The sequence below is a fragment of the Zophobas morio genome, unplaced genomic scaffold (genome assembly GCF_036711695.1).
Source record: "Zophobas morio isolate AGI-343-1 ecotype UQ-CSIRO unplaced genomic scaffold, CSIRO_AGI_Zmor_V1 ptg000024l, whole genome shotgun sequence".
Taxonomy (NCBI): Eukaryota; Metazoa; Arthropoda; class Insecta; order Coleoptera; family Tenebrionidae; genus Zophobas; species Zophobas morio.
In genome coordinates, this window is record NW_026972129.1 from 17,193,416 (window position 1) to 17,208,197 (window position 14,782).

Sequence of the window (14,782 nt, forward strand, 5' to 3'; positions counted from 1 at the left end):
TTTATAGCAATTTAGTTTCAATTACTTAGACTGGTGGTGATAATAGTTTCGACATCAAAGATGAGTGCGTTGATAGCAGTGCATAATGCTTTCATATTCTGGGACGCGATCCAATTTTCCGCAACTGTTTGAACATATATAATTGTGGATACTATTTAAATCTGTAAATAGGCAGATCAAATGACAATTTAAATTCAGTCGATGTGATTTATTCGAGGGAAAAATTTTATATAGCAGACATATTCTCAAATAACGATCACGATTGGCGTCAGGATACATTCATAAAAGCTGTGACAGTGGCATTAATATTCAAATTAAAGTTAATGTGACGGTTTCGTGTTCGCATCTCCGTGGATGATCGAAAAAGGATAATATTACATGCGATTTTCGAAAGGTTGAAATTTATTGTTCGTTGTATAATGGGGATTTTTTTTATATTCTAGATAATTAGAATAAGAGCAGAGATTAGAGGCTATTTTATTTTTCAAACAACGCAGTTAAAAAAATCGATAAAATAAAAATAAATTGTTGGAACATTTCCACACTTTGTTTCATTTGGCCTCATCAGTTACGAATTGACAGGAGTAATTTGCTTTTATTTGTATTGATAAAAATATTTTTAAAAGCAGTAAAATGTAGGTTGTGGGTAGCCTTGTAAAAAAAAGCGCAGATGCAGATGTAAGTGGTCGTTATACTAAATCTATGTAGGCAATTTTTGATTAGTTGGTCCCTGATAAGTCAAAATTGTTTTAGAAATGGCACAGAAAATAAAGTACGTTTAAAATTTCAAAATAATCGACTTCGTGATAGACCGAAGACAGACAGACAGACACATGGAAAAGAAATCTGCGTTTTCGTATTGATTAAGATAATCCTACTCCTACTTCAGTCCTTCGTTTAGTTATCGCCCAGGAAATAAAATTATTTCTAATAATATATACATATATAAACTAAGATAATATCGTGTAAAAATAAAAGGGCTTTTCACATCAAATGAAACTGGGTACGTTGGGGTCGCTTCTATAGTTTTTTTCCAAATCTTGGTTTCTGTTAGTCAATTAAATATATTTCCAAAGTTGACCAACGTTAAAAACATAAAATACTTGAAGTTTAACATGAAGTATTACTAAATTGTTCAGCCAAACGACGAAGCTACCTAAAGGTAAAACTCATATAAATCAAATTAACTTACAAAAATAAATCAAAGTGTCAAGGTTCGGTTCTGTACAAACTCATATTGGTTTAGTTATTTTTATAAAACAAGTCCAGGTGCGTCCAAAAATTTATAAATTGCACTGTGTGTAGCGTACAATTTATCATTTTCTGTTTTTGGATCTTCAAAATTTCCGCGTTATGGTGATTGAAAACCTAATAACAATGGCAAACATTTTTCCGAAGATCTAATAAGAACACAGTATAAGACATCCAACACAGTACCTTAACTAAAAGTTACTAAACACAAATGACTTCAATGCACCGATCGAACAGCTGCGGTATGAACTTCTGAAAAATAAACGGACGTCTTTTGTTATTCGAATTACAAACTTTAAACAGATTCTGTCTGGCATTGAGTTTTAGTTCTTGACTCGTTTGGCGGTTTTCACACAAACTTTAGAGATTTCTTGGTGTATTTGGGAAATTTATGGGTGTAATTCAAGTGCAAGTTCGTAATTTTCTGACAAAAACTTTGAAGGAAGGAGCATTCTAGAGGTCGCTAAATTGGAAGCAATCCATTGTAAGCGCCATTCAATTAGCTTTATCGGTTGTTTATGAACAAATCTATTAACACTGCAATACCTCATATTTAATATGAATCACCTTTTGTCGACTTCTACTTATCGTTTTTAATCTATTTTGGTCAATAACGGTATGGATCGATTCGTTTTTAATAAGCAATAACTAGAAATTTCGTTAACATGCCTTAAATTTTGTACAGTTTTGAAACTTTTCCATTTTTATTTTTTACCTATTATTGTTGTTTTGTTTGAAAAGTCAGACATTATACTACTTGCGTGTTTTATTGCACTTATTATTGGATTTCTTATTATATTAATGTTTTAACTATTTCATAATTAAATCGTTTAGAAATAAATGAAAATTACTTCAATTAACTCTTGGGACTGTTCATAGCGTGACTAACCGCAAACCCCAATAAAAGTTTATACACCGACAAAGCTTCTTTCCAAGGTTCGAACAATTTGCAAACCTGTTTAAGCACACAAAGGAACACTGTATTATTTATTTTTTGTAATTATATGCAGCTTAAAAAAGTGCAAGGTAAAAATAATATATCTGTTTATTTTACATATTCACACGTAAAATGCAGAACAATTACAAATTTGGTGCAGTTATTAGCAGACACTATGATTATTAGTGACCTCACTATCATCGTTGCAGGATTCTAAATATGTAATAAATTCCGTAAGCTTACGTAATCCTAGCTTCCCATTTACGAACTGCAGTTAGGGTCACTGCTGCCGAGTGAGCAATTCCTTCTACTGCACGCGGATCACACAAAGAGCCGCAATTCTTATCCACTCGAGACGAGAAGATTGCCCCGCTCAGCGGACTTATCTGCAATTCCAACCGGACCTTAACCTACAACAATTGGCTCCCAACGTGTTAATTAAGTTGGTGCTATAATTACGTATACATACTAAATATAGACTTCATGACGTGAAATTGTGCCTTCTGCCAGATAAAATATCTTTATATTATACTTTGAAATAATTTGATCATGTTACTTGACGTAAAGATGACATATTTATAATGTGGTAGTTCACTTTTTAACAACTTCTGTTGGCATCGAAAATTCCTCATTTTTTTCTAAAACGTTCATAAATTTATTATATCTTTTAGCGACCACAACAAATGCATCCGACAAAGATTTAAACTTTTTTTATCACATTGCATTCCTAACTCTTTATTGACAGATATATAACTCCACTCGTTAACCCAGTCCGACCCTGGAAAGAAAGCAAGCCGACACCTTGACAACGAGGGGTGAAAAGATAGTTCTGAACTCTAATTTCCAAAATTTAATGCACACTTTGGAGCAGTATCCAAAAATTTTCCATATCTTATTTTGGTCTACTAGTAGGCTGCTGTTTCAAGAACGCTGTTACCTGATGCACCTTACAAAAAAAAAAAAAACACAAAATTTATCTACACACCTGTTGACCTAAGTACCAAGTGACTATTAATGTTTGTGATTTGTTTGTCAGTGTGGCAATCTATTTAAAATTTCATGATAGCATATTTGATTGTCATTCAACGTCTCAATCAATCAACACATTTGTTATACAAAACTGACAACTGTGAACTAACGTACGAACAATTCAGAATTGCCAACACAAAAATTTGGTTCAATTATTAATAGTCACCCAGTATTTCCTTTAACGAATAACATTTTTTTAGGTGCAAATAATATGACCACATTGATGAGGATTAAAATTACATTTTGACTGTCCTTTTGTTTCTCCAATCTCAAAACAATACATATATACCTTTTACTATATTTTACTAGAAATACTCTTCCTAGAGCTTCCCGAGCTTCCATTAAAACAACTTCAAGGAAATAAACGTGTTGCTCATCAAAATTTTCATTAATTTTTATTTCCTGACCAGAAGCTAAGGAAGTATTGTAATAGGTTTCATCCGGCGAAAGGTTACAATATGAAAAAGTAGGTCGTTGCCACCTCTTTGTCTGTCTGTAGTCGGTCATCTCTAATTTTATGAGAAAATTTGTATTATTATTATTATTATTATTAATATTATTATAAGGTGTGCAGATAAATTTCAGTTTTCCGATTTCTCAAGTAATCTTTTTTTTTATTTTCCCATTTCTTCCCAAAGTTTCGATTACTCACTTCTTCAATTCTTCAATTTTTCGATTTTTTAAGCTTACGATTTTTCGACTTCTGGATTTTCCGATTTTCAGTTTTTCGTTTTTTAAACTTTAGATTTTCAAAAAATATTCGAATAATTTTTTGAAAGAAAATATTTTAATACCTAGAATGTATAAAATTATAAAAATTTGCATACTTTTAATTCAAATTATGTCAGCAATGAAAGAAGTCGACTTGTAAAAGAGTTTCAACAATGTTCGTATTTATATGAGTACATATATATGAGTATTTATGAGTTTTATGACCTGAACTGATTATCTGAAAGGGTCGGTCGACAAAGCTCCCTGTTCTGTCAAAGTGAACCATTGATTGAAACGGATCCTTTGTAAATAGAGTTGCCTAGTTTTACGTTATTTTCATTATTCAATATTTTTTTAAAACGCAAATATTTTGATAAACATAAATTTGAAACAAAAATGACCGGTTCTTCCCCATAGAGTCCAATGTTGTCTTTGCACTGATAAAAAAGTTGAAGCGAAACATGTTCTCTCCTCGTATAAAAATGGAATTTCCTTCGAAGAATGAACGATTGATTAAACACTAAACAATCACTTATTTTAAACAATATTGTGTCTTCCCCAGAGATTTAAACATAATCTATCAATTGAAATGTCGATCTTTTATTCAAAGTTAAAATCACGCCCGTGCAATGAACTTCTATTTAGCTCATTTTTCGGTCTGCTACTGGGCACCGTATAAGCTACAATCGACAAAACGTTAGGAATTTCATTATTATAATTCTTATTAAATAAAGACGTTTGTATTTTCACATTTTCGGGAAAATGGGGTAACTCATTCCTAATTTGATCAATAAAAAATATGAATGCAATCATGAATCACAAATAACAACTCATCACGTTTTGCACATTTTGGGTAAAATTTATTCGGCAAATTTCGAGATAACGTCATCAATTTTGTGGGGGGAATAAACAGATTTATTTTGATTAACAATTTACCATGCTTATATATATTTCCTTTTACTCCTTTTCGGTGCATAGGGCGTCCACCATGCTTACAACGACTTTAAAACGTCCGCAAGATTTTAAAGCATTCAGTTTTGCAATTCTTGATTTATTCAATAAAATAAATTGACTGATTTATTAATTTTTTTGGGTCACCCTGTATTAGCAAATCTAAAAAATATGAATGCAATGATAAATTACAAGCATTGACTCATCATATTTTACACATATTAGACATAATTTATTCGGCAAAATTTTTGAGATGACGTAATCAATTTTTAGGGTTGATAAACAGATACATTTTGATTAAAAAGTTACCATGCTTACAATAACTTTAAAACGTCTGCAAGATTTCAAAGTATTCAATTTTGTAATTCCTGATTAAATCAATAAAATAAATTCAGGCATTCATTAATTTTTTTGAGTCACCCTGTACAAGCAAAACCGAAAGATATGAACGCAATGATAAATCACTACAGTACACTAAGTACAGACTTTTGTACATTGTACATAGGATTTATTCGGCAAAACTTTGAGCTGACGCCATCATTTTTTTGGAGGGGATAAATAAATATAATTTGATTAAACATTTATCATGCCTATCATAACCTTAAAATATTTCCAAGATTTCAAAGCATTCGGTTTTGTAGATTCAAAATTAAATTGCAAAATGTTTTATAATTTTGATTTTTTCCAAAAATCTGGACGTTTGGGGTAAAAACTCAACACGAAGTCATAAACTACAAATATTTAAAACCCATTTAGTATGTACAGTTTTGAAGATGATTAGACAAATGTTGGTTAGCGTTTAGTCATTTACATATAAATACAAAATTTGATAACAATCGGCGCAGTACTTTCGAAGATTATCTGTCAATAAAAATCTGGGACGGCAGAGAAACGGACGGACGGGTAGACAGACGGACAGACGGAAACGGGAGACCTATTTCTTCGTACTCTCGAGGTCATGAACGGACGAGAAAAAGTAAAAGTAGAGAGTTGGCCGATTACGATTGTTATTAAAGAAAAATCCTATTTTCACCAAAATGCAAAAAAATATACATATTTTTTAAATAAATTCGTGTGAAAAAAATTGATTTACAAATTATTAATTAATTTTGTAACTTATCATCTTAGTGGATGTTTATCAGAAATTTTTTTGTCACTATAAATTAGTTCTGGAATATGTTTGATCCATGAGAAAACTAGGGAAGTTTTCGCTTTCAACATGTTTTGAACACTAACACTAGGAAGGAATGAGTACCTAATTTATCAAATCTTTTTTGCCAAGTACCTACAAATCAACGCATTTGGATAAACCAGATCATAAAAATATTAATCTTGACCCATCTTATTAAGGAGGTAAAACCAAGTTGTTAACATCTAGCGAAAATGATTATGTATTATTGTTTCTACGAAAATCATAACAATATGAACTTTTTGATGGAAATATTTATATTTCTTTTTTGAAATTATACGATAAACAAAAAAAAATTGCAAAATGTGCTGAATATATAGATATGCATTTTGCATAGAATCTGGATTCTATTCATGTGTTATTTATTCTTCGTTTTCAAATGCTTTTTAGTTCATTTATCCTTGTATCGTCGTTTCTTCCTTGTTTCGTAATCCTTTGAGTGTTGTGTAAAACAATTTCTTATTTATTCTGCTAAAATACATAATATGTTTAAATGCTACTTTTGTCTCTGTGTTGTTTTCCTTTACTATAATTCTCTGCTCATATTTCTCTGCCGTTTCATTATCCAGATTTTGTTTTCATGCTAATTTATTTTTCATAATTCCATTTTTTTCTTTAATTACTCCAGATAATTTCTTTTGCAGAGCTGATAATAGTTATTTATCTTATTAGTGGGATAGAGCCATTATTACAGCACTACGAGTGTGAAGATTGCAGAAGACGAGGTCGTTAGACCGAGTCATCTGTAATCACACGAGTTGCTGTAATATGCTCTAGCCCATGTATGAAATACAAAACTTTATCTACAACTGCCCAAAAATGAAAAAGAAAAAAAGCCGATTAAATTTTTTTATTAATTAAAAATCAAGAATCAAGAGAATTTTTGCAGTGTTATGACAACCGCTCAAATTTGTTGTAAACAACGCGTCAGTTTTTAGAAAAAAAATGTTGTTCAATCGAGAAATGAGTGATTCTGAAGCAGAAAGCTTGCCTTTCGAAACAGAAGAAGCTGCTACAAACCTAGTGTCTTCATTGTTCCCTGATAAATCAAAAACTAAATACGAAAAACGGTTCACTGACTGCTGTGCATCCAAGAAAATAAATCATGAAGCAAGATAGAAGGTGCTGTTGCCATTTTTTGAAGATTTGTCGAAAAGTTATAAATGCAGCAGCCTTTGGGCTGTATGTGAAGGTACTGAAGGTTATATCGACACTTCGATTGAAAACAAGAAAAAGACCGCTTCTGATATTCTTGGAGGTGATCCTGGAGCCAGAACAAGTACGGCCAGTAGCTACAACCGAGATTCAAGCATTATTAGAAGAGAAATCTTAAATACTGGAGCTGTAACAAACATTTTGTTAACAAAACCTAAGCATTATGGACAAAGATACAAATAATTTCATTTCATCTGGTATTAATATCAGTAATTGTAAGAAATGTATTATCGACGTGTATAGCAAATAAGTTAAGAATTAATCAATGTAATTTGTTGTAATTTACATGTTAATAAAATTCAACTAAGAAGTGGAGACCTTCATTACACCACTAGTGGTGTAATCTTTCTATTACACCACTAGTGGAATAAGAGGGTTTATTACTCAACTCAAACAGTGCCGAATGAGTTGTGTAATAAGGCCTTTATAAAGCAGTTGTAGATAAAGCTATTTAAAAAAATCCACTGTTGTTGTAGGTTTTCTTTCTGTCATTTCTTTTTGCTTGATTTTATCTTCCACCTTCTCTATATACTTTCGTCTTACTTCAGTATTTAATCTAAAATATTATGTGCCTTACCTGTGGTTTACCAAGCAATTTATTTTATTGATCATCTGTCCAAATTGATATAAGCAGCTACGTGGCCTTGCTAAAATGTTGACGCAATTTTGTAATGGAAGAACGCACTTGAAATAGACGCATAGCATGCTTTTTTACCTTTACTTTAATACTACACACAGTGAACCTGTAGGGTTATCTATAAAAAAATAAAATTGGCAAATAATCATGTTTTAAAATTTTTCGAAAAAGCTGTGTATGTCGTACTGTACTTCAGGACCGAGTGAAGTTCTATCTAAATAATCTTTGATCAATTTTTCAGTTGAGGTTTAACTTTTGTGAAATTAAATTTTTCATTCCCTAAAACTGAATAACTGAATAACGCGAGTTAATCATATTGTTATTTCGAATTATTTCGGTGAATAAAAATATGCTGAATTCACTTACATGTATATTTTCTATGCATTTTTTAAATACCACAATTATAGGTTTGAATAATGTTCACAAATTGAGTTAATCTTCAGAAGTCAATGAATAAAGTAACGTTATTAAAAACTAAAAGTGTTGAACTGAAAAACGAAAGCGAAAGCGCATTCTTCAGATAATTCGGACATTTCAGACATTTTTCATTCCTGACAGCTGAAGTGTTTGAAATAGCTAGGTATGCGTTTATGCATTAATATTACCCACCAGAAAGCCTATACATAACTCAATCTTCAACAAATTCAAATCTTTACGATCCTCGTGTATATCAACGCTAATCTATCAAACTAACAAACACGTCATTATTCTTTAGAAAAATGTGTTTAGAAAATTGTTTTCAATTTAGGTGAATGACAGAAGAGTTATATTCTCTAAAAGCATCAGCAGGAGTTCGAGGTTGAAAGAGTGGTAAAAATCCGTTAGTGCTACGATAATATATAAGATAAACATTTAAATCACCTATTTCATTACAAAAAGTAATTAGCTCGAATTTATTGCAGGAAACGTATGAGGTGTTCGACGAATATTTACCTAACTGCTCTGGCGGTGGCAGACATCGTTTATCTCTTGTTCGTCTTCTTCCTCTCCTTCGCGGTCTACAAGAACATCCACGACAGGAAGTACGAACTATATTGGAGATTTTATGGCTTAACGCACTGGCTCTGCGACTCTGCAAGTAAGCAATTTCCACCTACGTAATAATTTTCGATTGGAAATTAATTTCGCCCGATTCTACGGTGCGGAAATCTAATTTCACCTGCAAACGTGCTGACATTCTTGCAGGGGACATTCCAAACTCGACAGGAATTTTTCACGTGGCTGTAAAAAGTACAATGATTGTCTTTGTAATGAGTGTAAACATTTCCTAGTAGTTGTCAGTGTTAAAATTTATTTCAGTAGATAAATTGGATTGACGCCAAATGTGCATTTTCACAATACTAACGAAGTGTGCCGCATTTTCAAAATGACGTAGATAGTGAGCAATAACGCTTGAAAGAAACCTTTGATAAAATAGTCGATGATTTATTGAGATCGACGTGTGAGATGTTCAAAAAATATTCTCAGTGGGCGATTTTAATAAAACAGTCAATGCTGAATGGAGTTGGGTGTAAATTAGTTTTGTTAGAAATTGACTTGTCTGTCTTTATGCGTTATAAATTTTAACAAATCATTAAGCAATAAACAACCGAAGATAAAATAATAAACACATGTTAAAAATTTAAGACCTGAAAGTTGACAAACACTTTTCAGTAATAAAAGATTTTATTTAAGTAGATGGTACAAATTTTACCCACATCAAATTTTATGCAACGTCTCTCAAACATTGTCTCTAGATATTAAATTTCGTAAATTTTATTCCAAAGAACAGAATTTTTTTCAGTCTCAAGTTTATTGTATTTAGGAGAATTCAGAAAGTAAATTCTGAGACAAGTTTATTTATATAAGTATCCACTTATGAAATTCTTTAAGTTTCATAAAATACTCGTAGTTCCTTTGCTAGAAATAAATCGTCTGCGTATCACAGTTGGACGTAGTATAACGTAAAATTCAGGGAAATTATAAGGAGAACTAAAAATTAACTATAATTACTTATGGCAACGTCAGTAGTTATATAAAGCCAGTGTCGACCCACTTTCTGCTATAATAATATTAATGCAAGGGATAATTAACATCCTTGAAATGATCCTTGAAGTACACTCTCGGTTCTTGGTTATGCACCTGCGCCAGGTTAGGTTAGGTCAGTTCAGTAGTCAATTTGGGATTATTTTATTTAAGTTTTAATGTATTTTGAAGTATTTTACGTGGCAATCAAAACAATTATTTCCATGTAATATTTGTTTTACATTCATTTGTATACCCGAAATTTATTTTTTGAAAATTTACTTCATATTTTGTTAATACTAGCTAACACGCTCTAATGAGTCGATGTCCAGTTTACACTAGTAAAATCAAAGTGAAGCACGAAAAATATACGCAACAAATCTACAACAGAGTGAGGTGGACTTGTGATTTTAAAGATATTGTGAAACTGGCTTTAAGACACATGTTTTCTAACCAATAGGAACAATAGACTGTGTATTTACGCATGCACAATAAGATTATAAATATCTGACTTGTTTCTTGCTGGTCTTGTGCTCTGAATGTCTTTGTTGACTTAAAAGTTCCGTTTATTGTTCTGTGCCCATCGAGTGGGTATCTAAGTGTTGCTACATCGTGGAAATTCGTTTACAATACTAAATAAACTTCACATCTACAAAAAAATTTTTGTTGAAACAATAAATTTTCTAAAACTTGCGATTGCTTCAAAGATTTGAATTGGCGGCAGAGTTCAAATTTTCCGCTAAAAGGTGGGCCAAAATTGCTCTACATAACCACTTGTGTTAGCTTTGGACTGTGTTAGTATTAGTTACAGTCATTATCGTTTCATGTGTTTGTTGAATAAGAGCATTAGTAACTGTGATCTTGACTATTGAGCTCCAATTACAATAACAGCAATAAATTTTCGTGGCTAGTTCATAAAAATTTTCAAACGTCCTGTCACAAGCAGTTGAAGTACAATAAAACAAATCCAGTTAGAAAAAAAACAAAAAAATCGTTATGTTGTAATAATTTGATATGATTTCGATTTTTTTTTCACGAAAAATCTGGTTGATTCGGGTAAAAAATTAAGGCGGATTGATAAACCACCAGTACAGGAATATCTTATTTTGTAAAGTTTAAATAGCATTTACCATGCCAAATCTTGAGGAGAAGTCATCACCATCTAAAGATGAAACTGTACTTAACTAACCAAATTTTATCACTTGTAAATACACAGTATGAAAAGTTATTTTTGAGAATACTGTTGTAATTGTTCAGCTTATGAATAAAAATGTTTCTAGGATTGGAAAAATATGTTTGATATAATATATATTTATTTTTGGTAACTACGCCTTTAGTGTTTCCAATTTTTGAGTAGGTACGAGCCCTAACAACTAAATGTTCGGACAAACTAACCGGAGCGTTCAAAAACCACTCTTTATGAATTAGTTTTTAATTTTTATTATCAAATCACATAAAAATAGGAAGCTAAGATTTCAAAGAATAGTTTTTAATAAAAAATTTGAATGTTTTACTTTACATAGAATTTTAATTCAAATATGACTGTGGATTTTTCAGAAAAAGTGAATACACTTTGGCAACTAATTATTCGGACAAATATATAAAAACATTAATTTTCACTAAGTAGGCGGTGTGAATTGTTTGATTGTTAATAAATATCATTCTCCTCTTCCTGCTTTACCTAACTGTGTTGTAAGATCCATAGAAAAATATATATATTCTTTAACAAAATGGTTCGTGGACGTCCACTTGAAAAATCATTACGTGCACTTATTGTAAAGAAGTATTGCCAAGGTAAAAAAATTCGGGAAATTAGTGAAGAACTGAATTTAGCAAAGTCCACTGTAGCGGATATAATCTCACATTATCGCGAAACTGGTGGACTAGACGTTAAAGGAAAAAGTTCAGGAAGACCGAAATTAGTTTCAGAAAGAAGTCAAAGGCTCCTTGTAAAACTTTGTAAAAAAAATCGAAGAAACACATTGCGGGACATAACAGCACAATGGACGGATGAAATAGGGCATAAGCTGTCACGAGAATGTTGTAGGAAATGGATTCACAAGTCAGGATTAAGTTTTTATAAAGTAATTTTTAAGTTTTTGGTTTACATTTGTTCCACCGTGCCGTTACAGGCCAAAGAAAAACCTTTAATAACGGCAAATCAAAAGAAAAATAGGTACAACTGGGCAAAGTCTAAGCTGGCATGGACCTTGGAAGATTGGTCAAAGGTCATTTTTAGTGACGAGTCAAAATTTGATGTGTGCGTGGGAGATTTGCGGAGAAGAGTGATAAGATCAAAAAGTGAAGCGTTCAATAAAGACTGTTTAAAACGAACTGTAAAGTTTCCTAAAGGAATAATGGTGTGGGAATGCATGTCAGCTAAAGGGTTGGGGAATTATGAATTGGTGGAAACGACTATTAACGCCATGAAATACCAACAAATTTTAGAAAACAGTTTGTTGCCCTCTGTTGAAAAACTGTATCCGGACAACGATTATATTTTTCAACAGGACGGTGCATCATGTCATACCGCAAAAAGTACTAAGAAATGGTTTGGGGATCATGATATAAGAGTCCTTTCATGGCCTGCGAACAGCCCTGACTTAAATGTCATTGAGACACTTTGGCACGACACAAAATCCGTTTTGCGCAACAACCCCCAACGAACAGCAAAAATCGACGAAGTTTGGGCAAGTTTTACTCCTGAATACTGCAGAAGTCTTGTAAGTACTATGCCTGCAAGGATACGCGCAGTAATCAAAGCAAAAGGAGATGTTACACCATACTAAGTAAAAAAAAATACTCATGTCCGAATATTTAGTTGCCAAGTTTATTCGTTCATATCAGCTTCTTGTTGTGTTATAATTTTGTTAAGTTAATAATATTACAATTTTTGTTGAGAATATTGCATTAAAGATACCTACTTATATATTACTCTAGTTTTGTTTTTGTAAAATACATTTTTTTTCATTAAATTACATTTTTTTGTATAAAAGAATACGTGTCCGAACATTTAGTTGTTAGGGCTCGTAACCTCAACCCTTTTTGTTTCCCGAGCGTAAGCTAAGGAAGTATTGTAGTAGGATCCATCCGGCATGTTTCCTCGACGTTTTATGACCCCTAGAGTATGAAAAAATCTACCAGATCGGTTGTTGTCAAATCAAGATGTTATCACCTCAAAAATTTGCATGGTAAATGCTGTAAATTTTATAAAATAACATAATCCTGTAGAAACTTGTGGTTTATGAATCCGGCTTGATTTTTGTATACCCCAAATTGCATAACTGTATGATAGCATTTTATACAACCACATCGTATAGCGAAGTGGTTAGAGCGTTAAACTAACGTGGAGGTCGAGCGTTTCATTCCCTCATAGCTCACTTTTTTATGACAACTGGTGTTATCTATGTTTTCAAACCTACAGAGGTTATTTATCATAAAATAAATAAAATTTCGCAAATTCAAATTTTATAATTTTTAAAAGAAGCTGGATTAGTTGGAATGTCCTTTTTGATTTAACTTTGATTTATCTGCATACTGGTCAACGAAAATTAGGTCTTCAGTAGTATGGATTTCCTTAAACGTCAGGCTGTAGCGATATACATACTCGACATATTGGTGCGATATTTTTGTGAGTAGTATATATAAATCGGAAACCAGCTACAAAACCCTCCAAGCTTTCAGAAAAAAAATTACAATCCAGACAATTATTTAAATATTGCAAATTAAAATAAGCAAATACAAAACCGTCATTAAAATAACTGGATGGTAATACTCAAGTTGTAACGATGGAAACAAGTTGAGTGAAAAACAAACTTTGCAGTCTAGCCACAGCTGCGCGAAGGGCGTCTTCTTGTTAAGATCTATTTTCCCTAACTATCGCCACAACACAAGTTGTGGATTTTAAACGCAGGCTTTGCTTACTTTCAGCCCTGCAAAAGACGTAACTAACTAGCCAGCCTGATTCACTAAGGTTAAAAATAGGGTACTGTAGATGAACATTCATATGAAAACACCGATGAGAGAAAAACTTTCAATTTGAGTATGTAGTCCCGTCACTCCTGTCACGTCATGCATTAATCTCGGTTAGAGTTAACAATTTAGAAAAGAAAGTTAATAATTCAATGAAAATTAAATTCAAATAACATAAAAAATGCAGTCAAAATCAAAATAATAATAATTCGAGAATGAATGCTCATATTAGCTGTGAGAAAATAATTCGGATGTAAGAAGTTTAAATCCCACATATGAACTACATATTATGAATCTTGAGTAAGAAGCTATGACGTGTGGCTAAAGTAATAACAACTTAAGTAAACACATCCGGAATTTTTAGATATCATTGTTGTAAACAATAAGTTGAATCTGAATAATTGAATTTGCTGCGTGTATAAATTGTTGGAAAACTTTCTCAATCAATTTTAATGATTCTTGAGTTAAATTGTATTAGAACAATTAACCGTTATAAATGTTTACATGGACTGCAAATTTACAAAAAATAATTAACCAAAATTGGTGTCAGCAATTTGGAATAATAAAAGCATTACATATTTCATATTAGAAAATCATTAATTAACTGGTCTTGCACTAATTATACTCATTGAGTAGGACTCTGGCGTCGAATGCGATTAATTTTTGTTTAAATAATTGCTCTTTGGTAAATTTAAAAACAAAAAGACGTGCCTAATGTACATGTATTTCAGTTATTAACATATATACTGTTCAACATGTCGTCAAACTTGGGTTTTATCGTAAATAAAGTTAAATAAAATCATGTTGTACCTCTTATTTATTTTACGTCTAACCTGACCAGAGCTGACCTTACCTTACGTGACCAAGTGATATTTGTGAAGGAGTA

The 14,782-nt window shown here is 31.8% G+C and overlaps 1 protein-coding gene across 3 annotated transcripts in view; it reads left to right on the forward strand.

Moving 5' to 3' along the window:
• The window catches only part of LOC135135375 (FMRFamide receptor), a 33,787-nt gene that overhangs the window by 4,985 nt on the left and 14,020 nt on the right, over positions 1-14,782 (forward strand). For all 3 annotated transcript variants that reach the window (XM_064064399.1, XM_064064397.1, XM_064064398.1), the window contains exon 4: positions 8,823-8,998. In XM_064064399.1, coding sequence (XP_063920469.1) covers positions 8,823-8,998 — 176 coding nt within the window. The remainder of the gene's footprint in view (positions 1-8,822; positions 8,999-14,782) is intronic.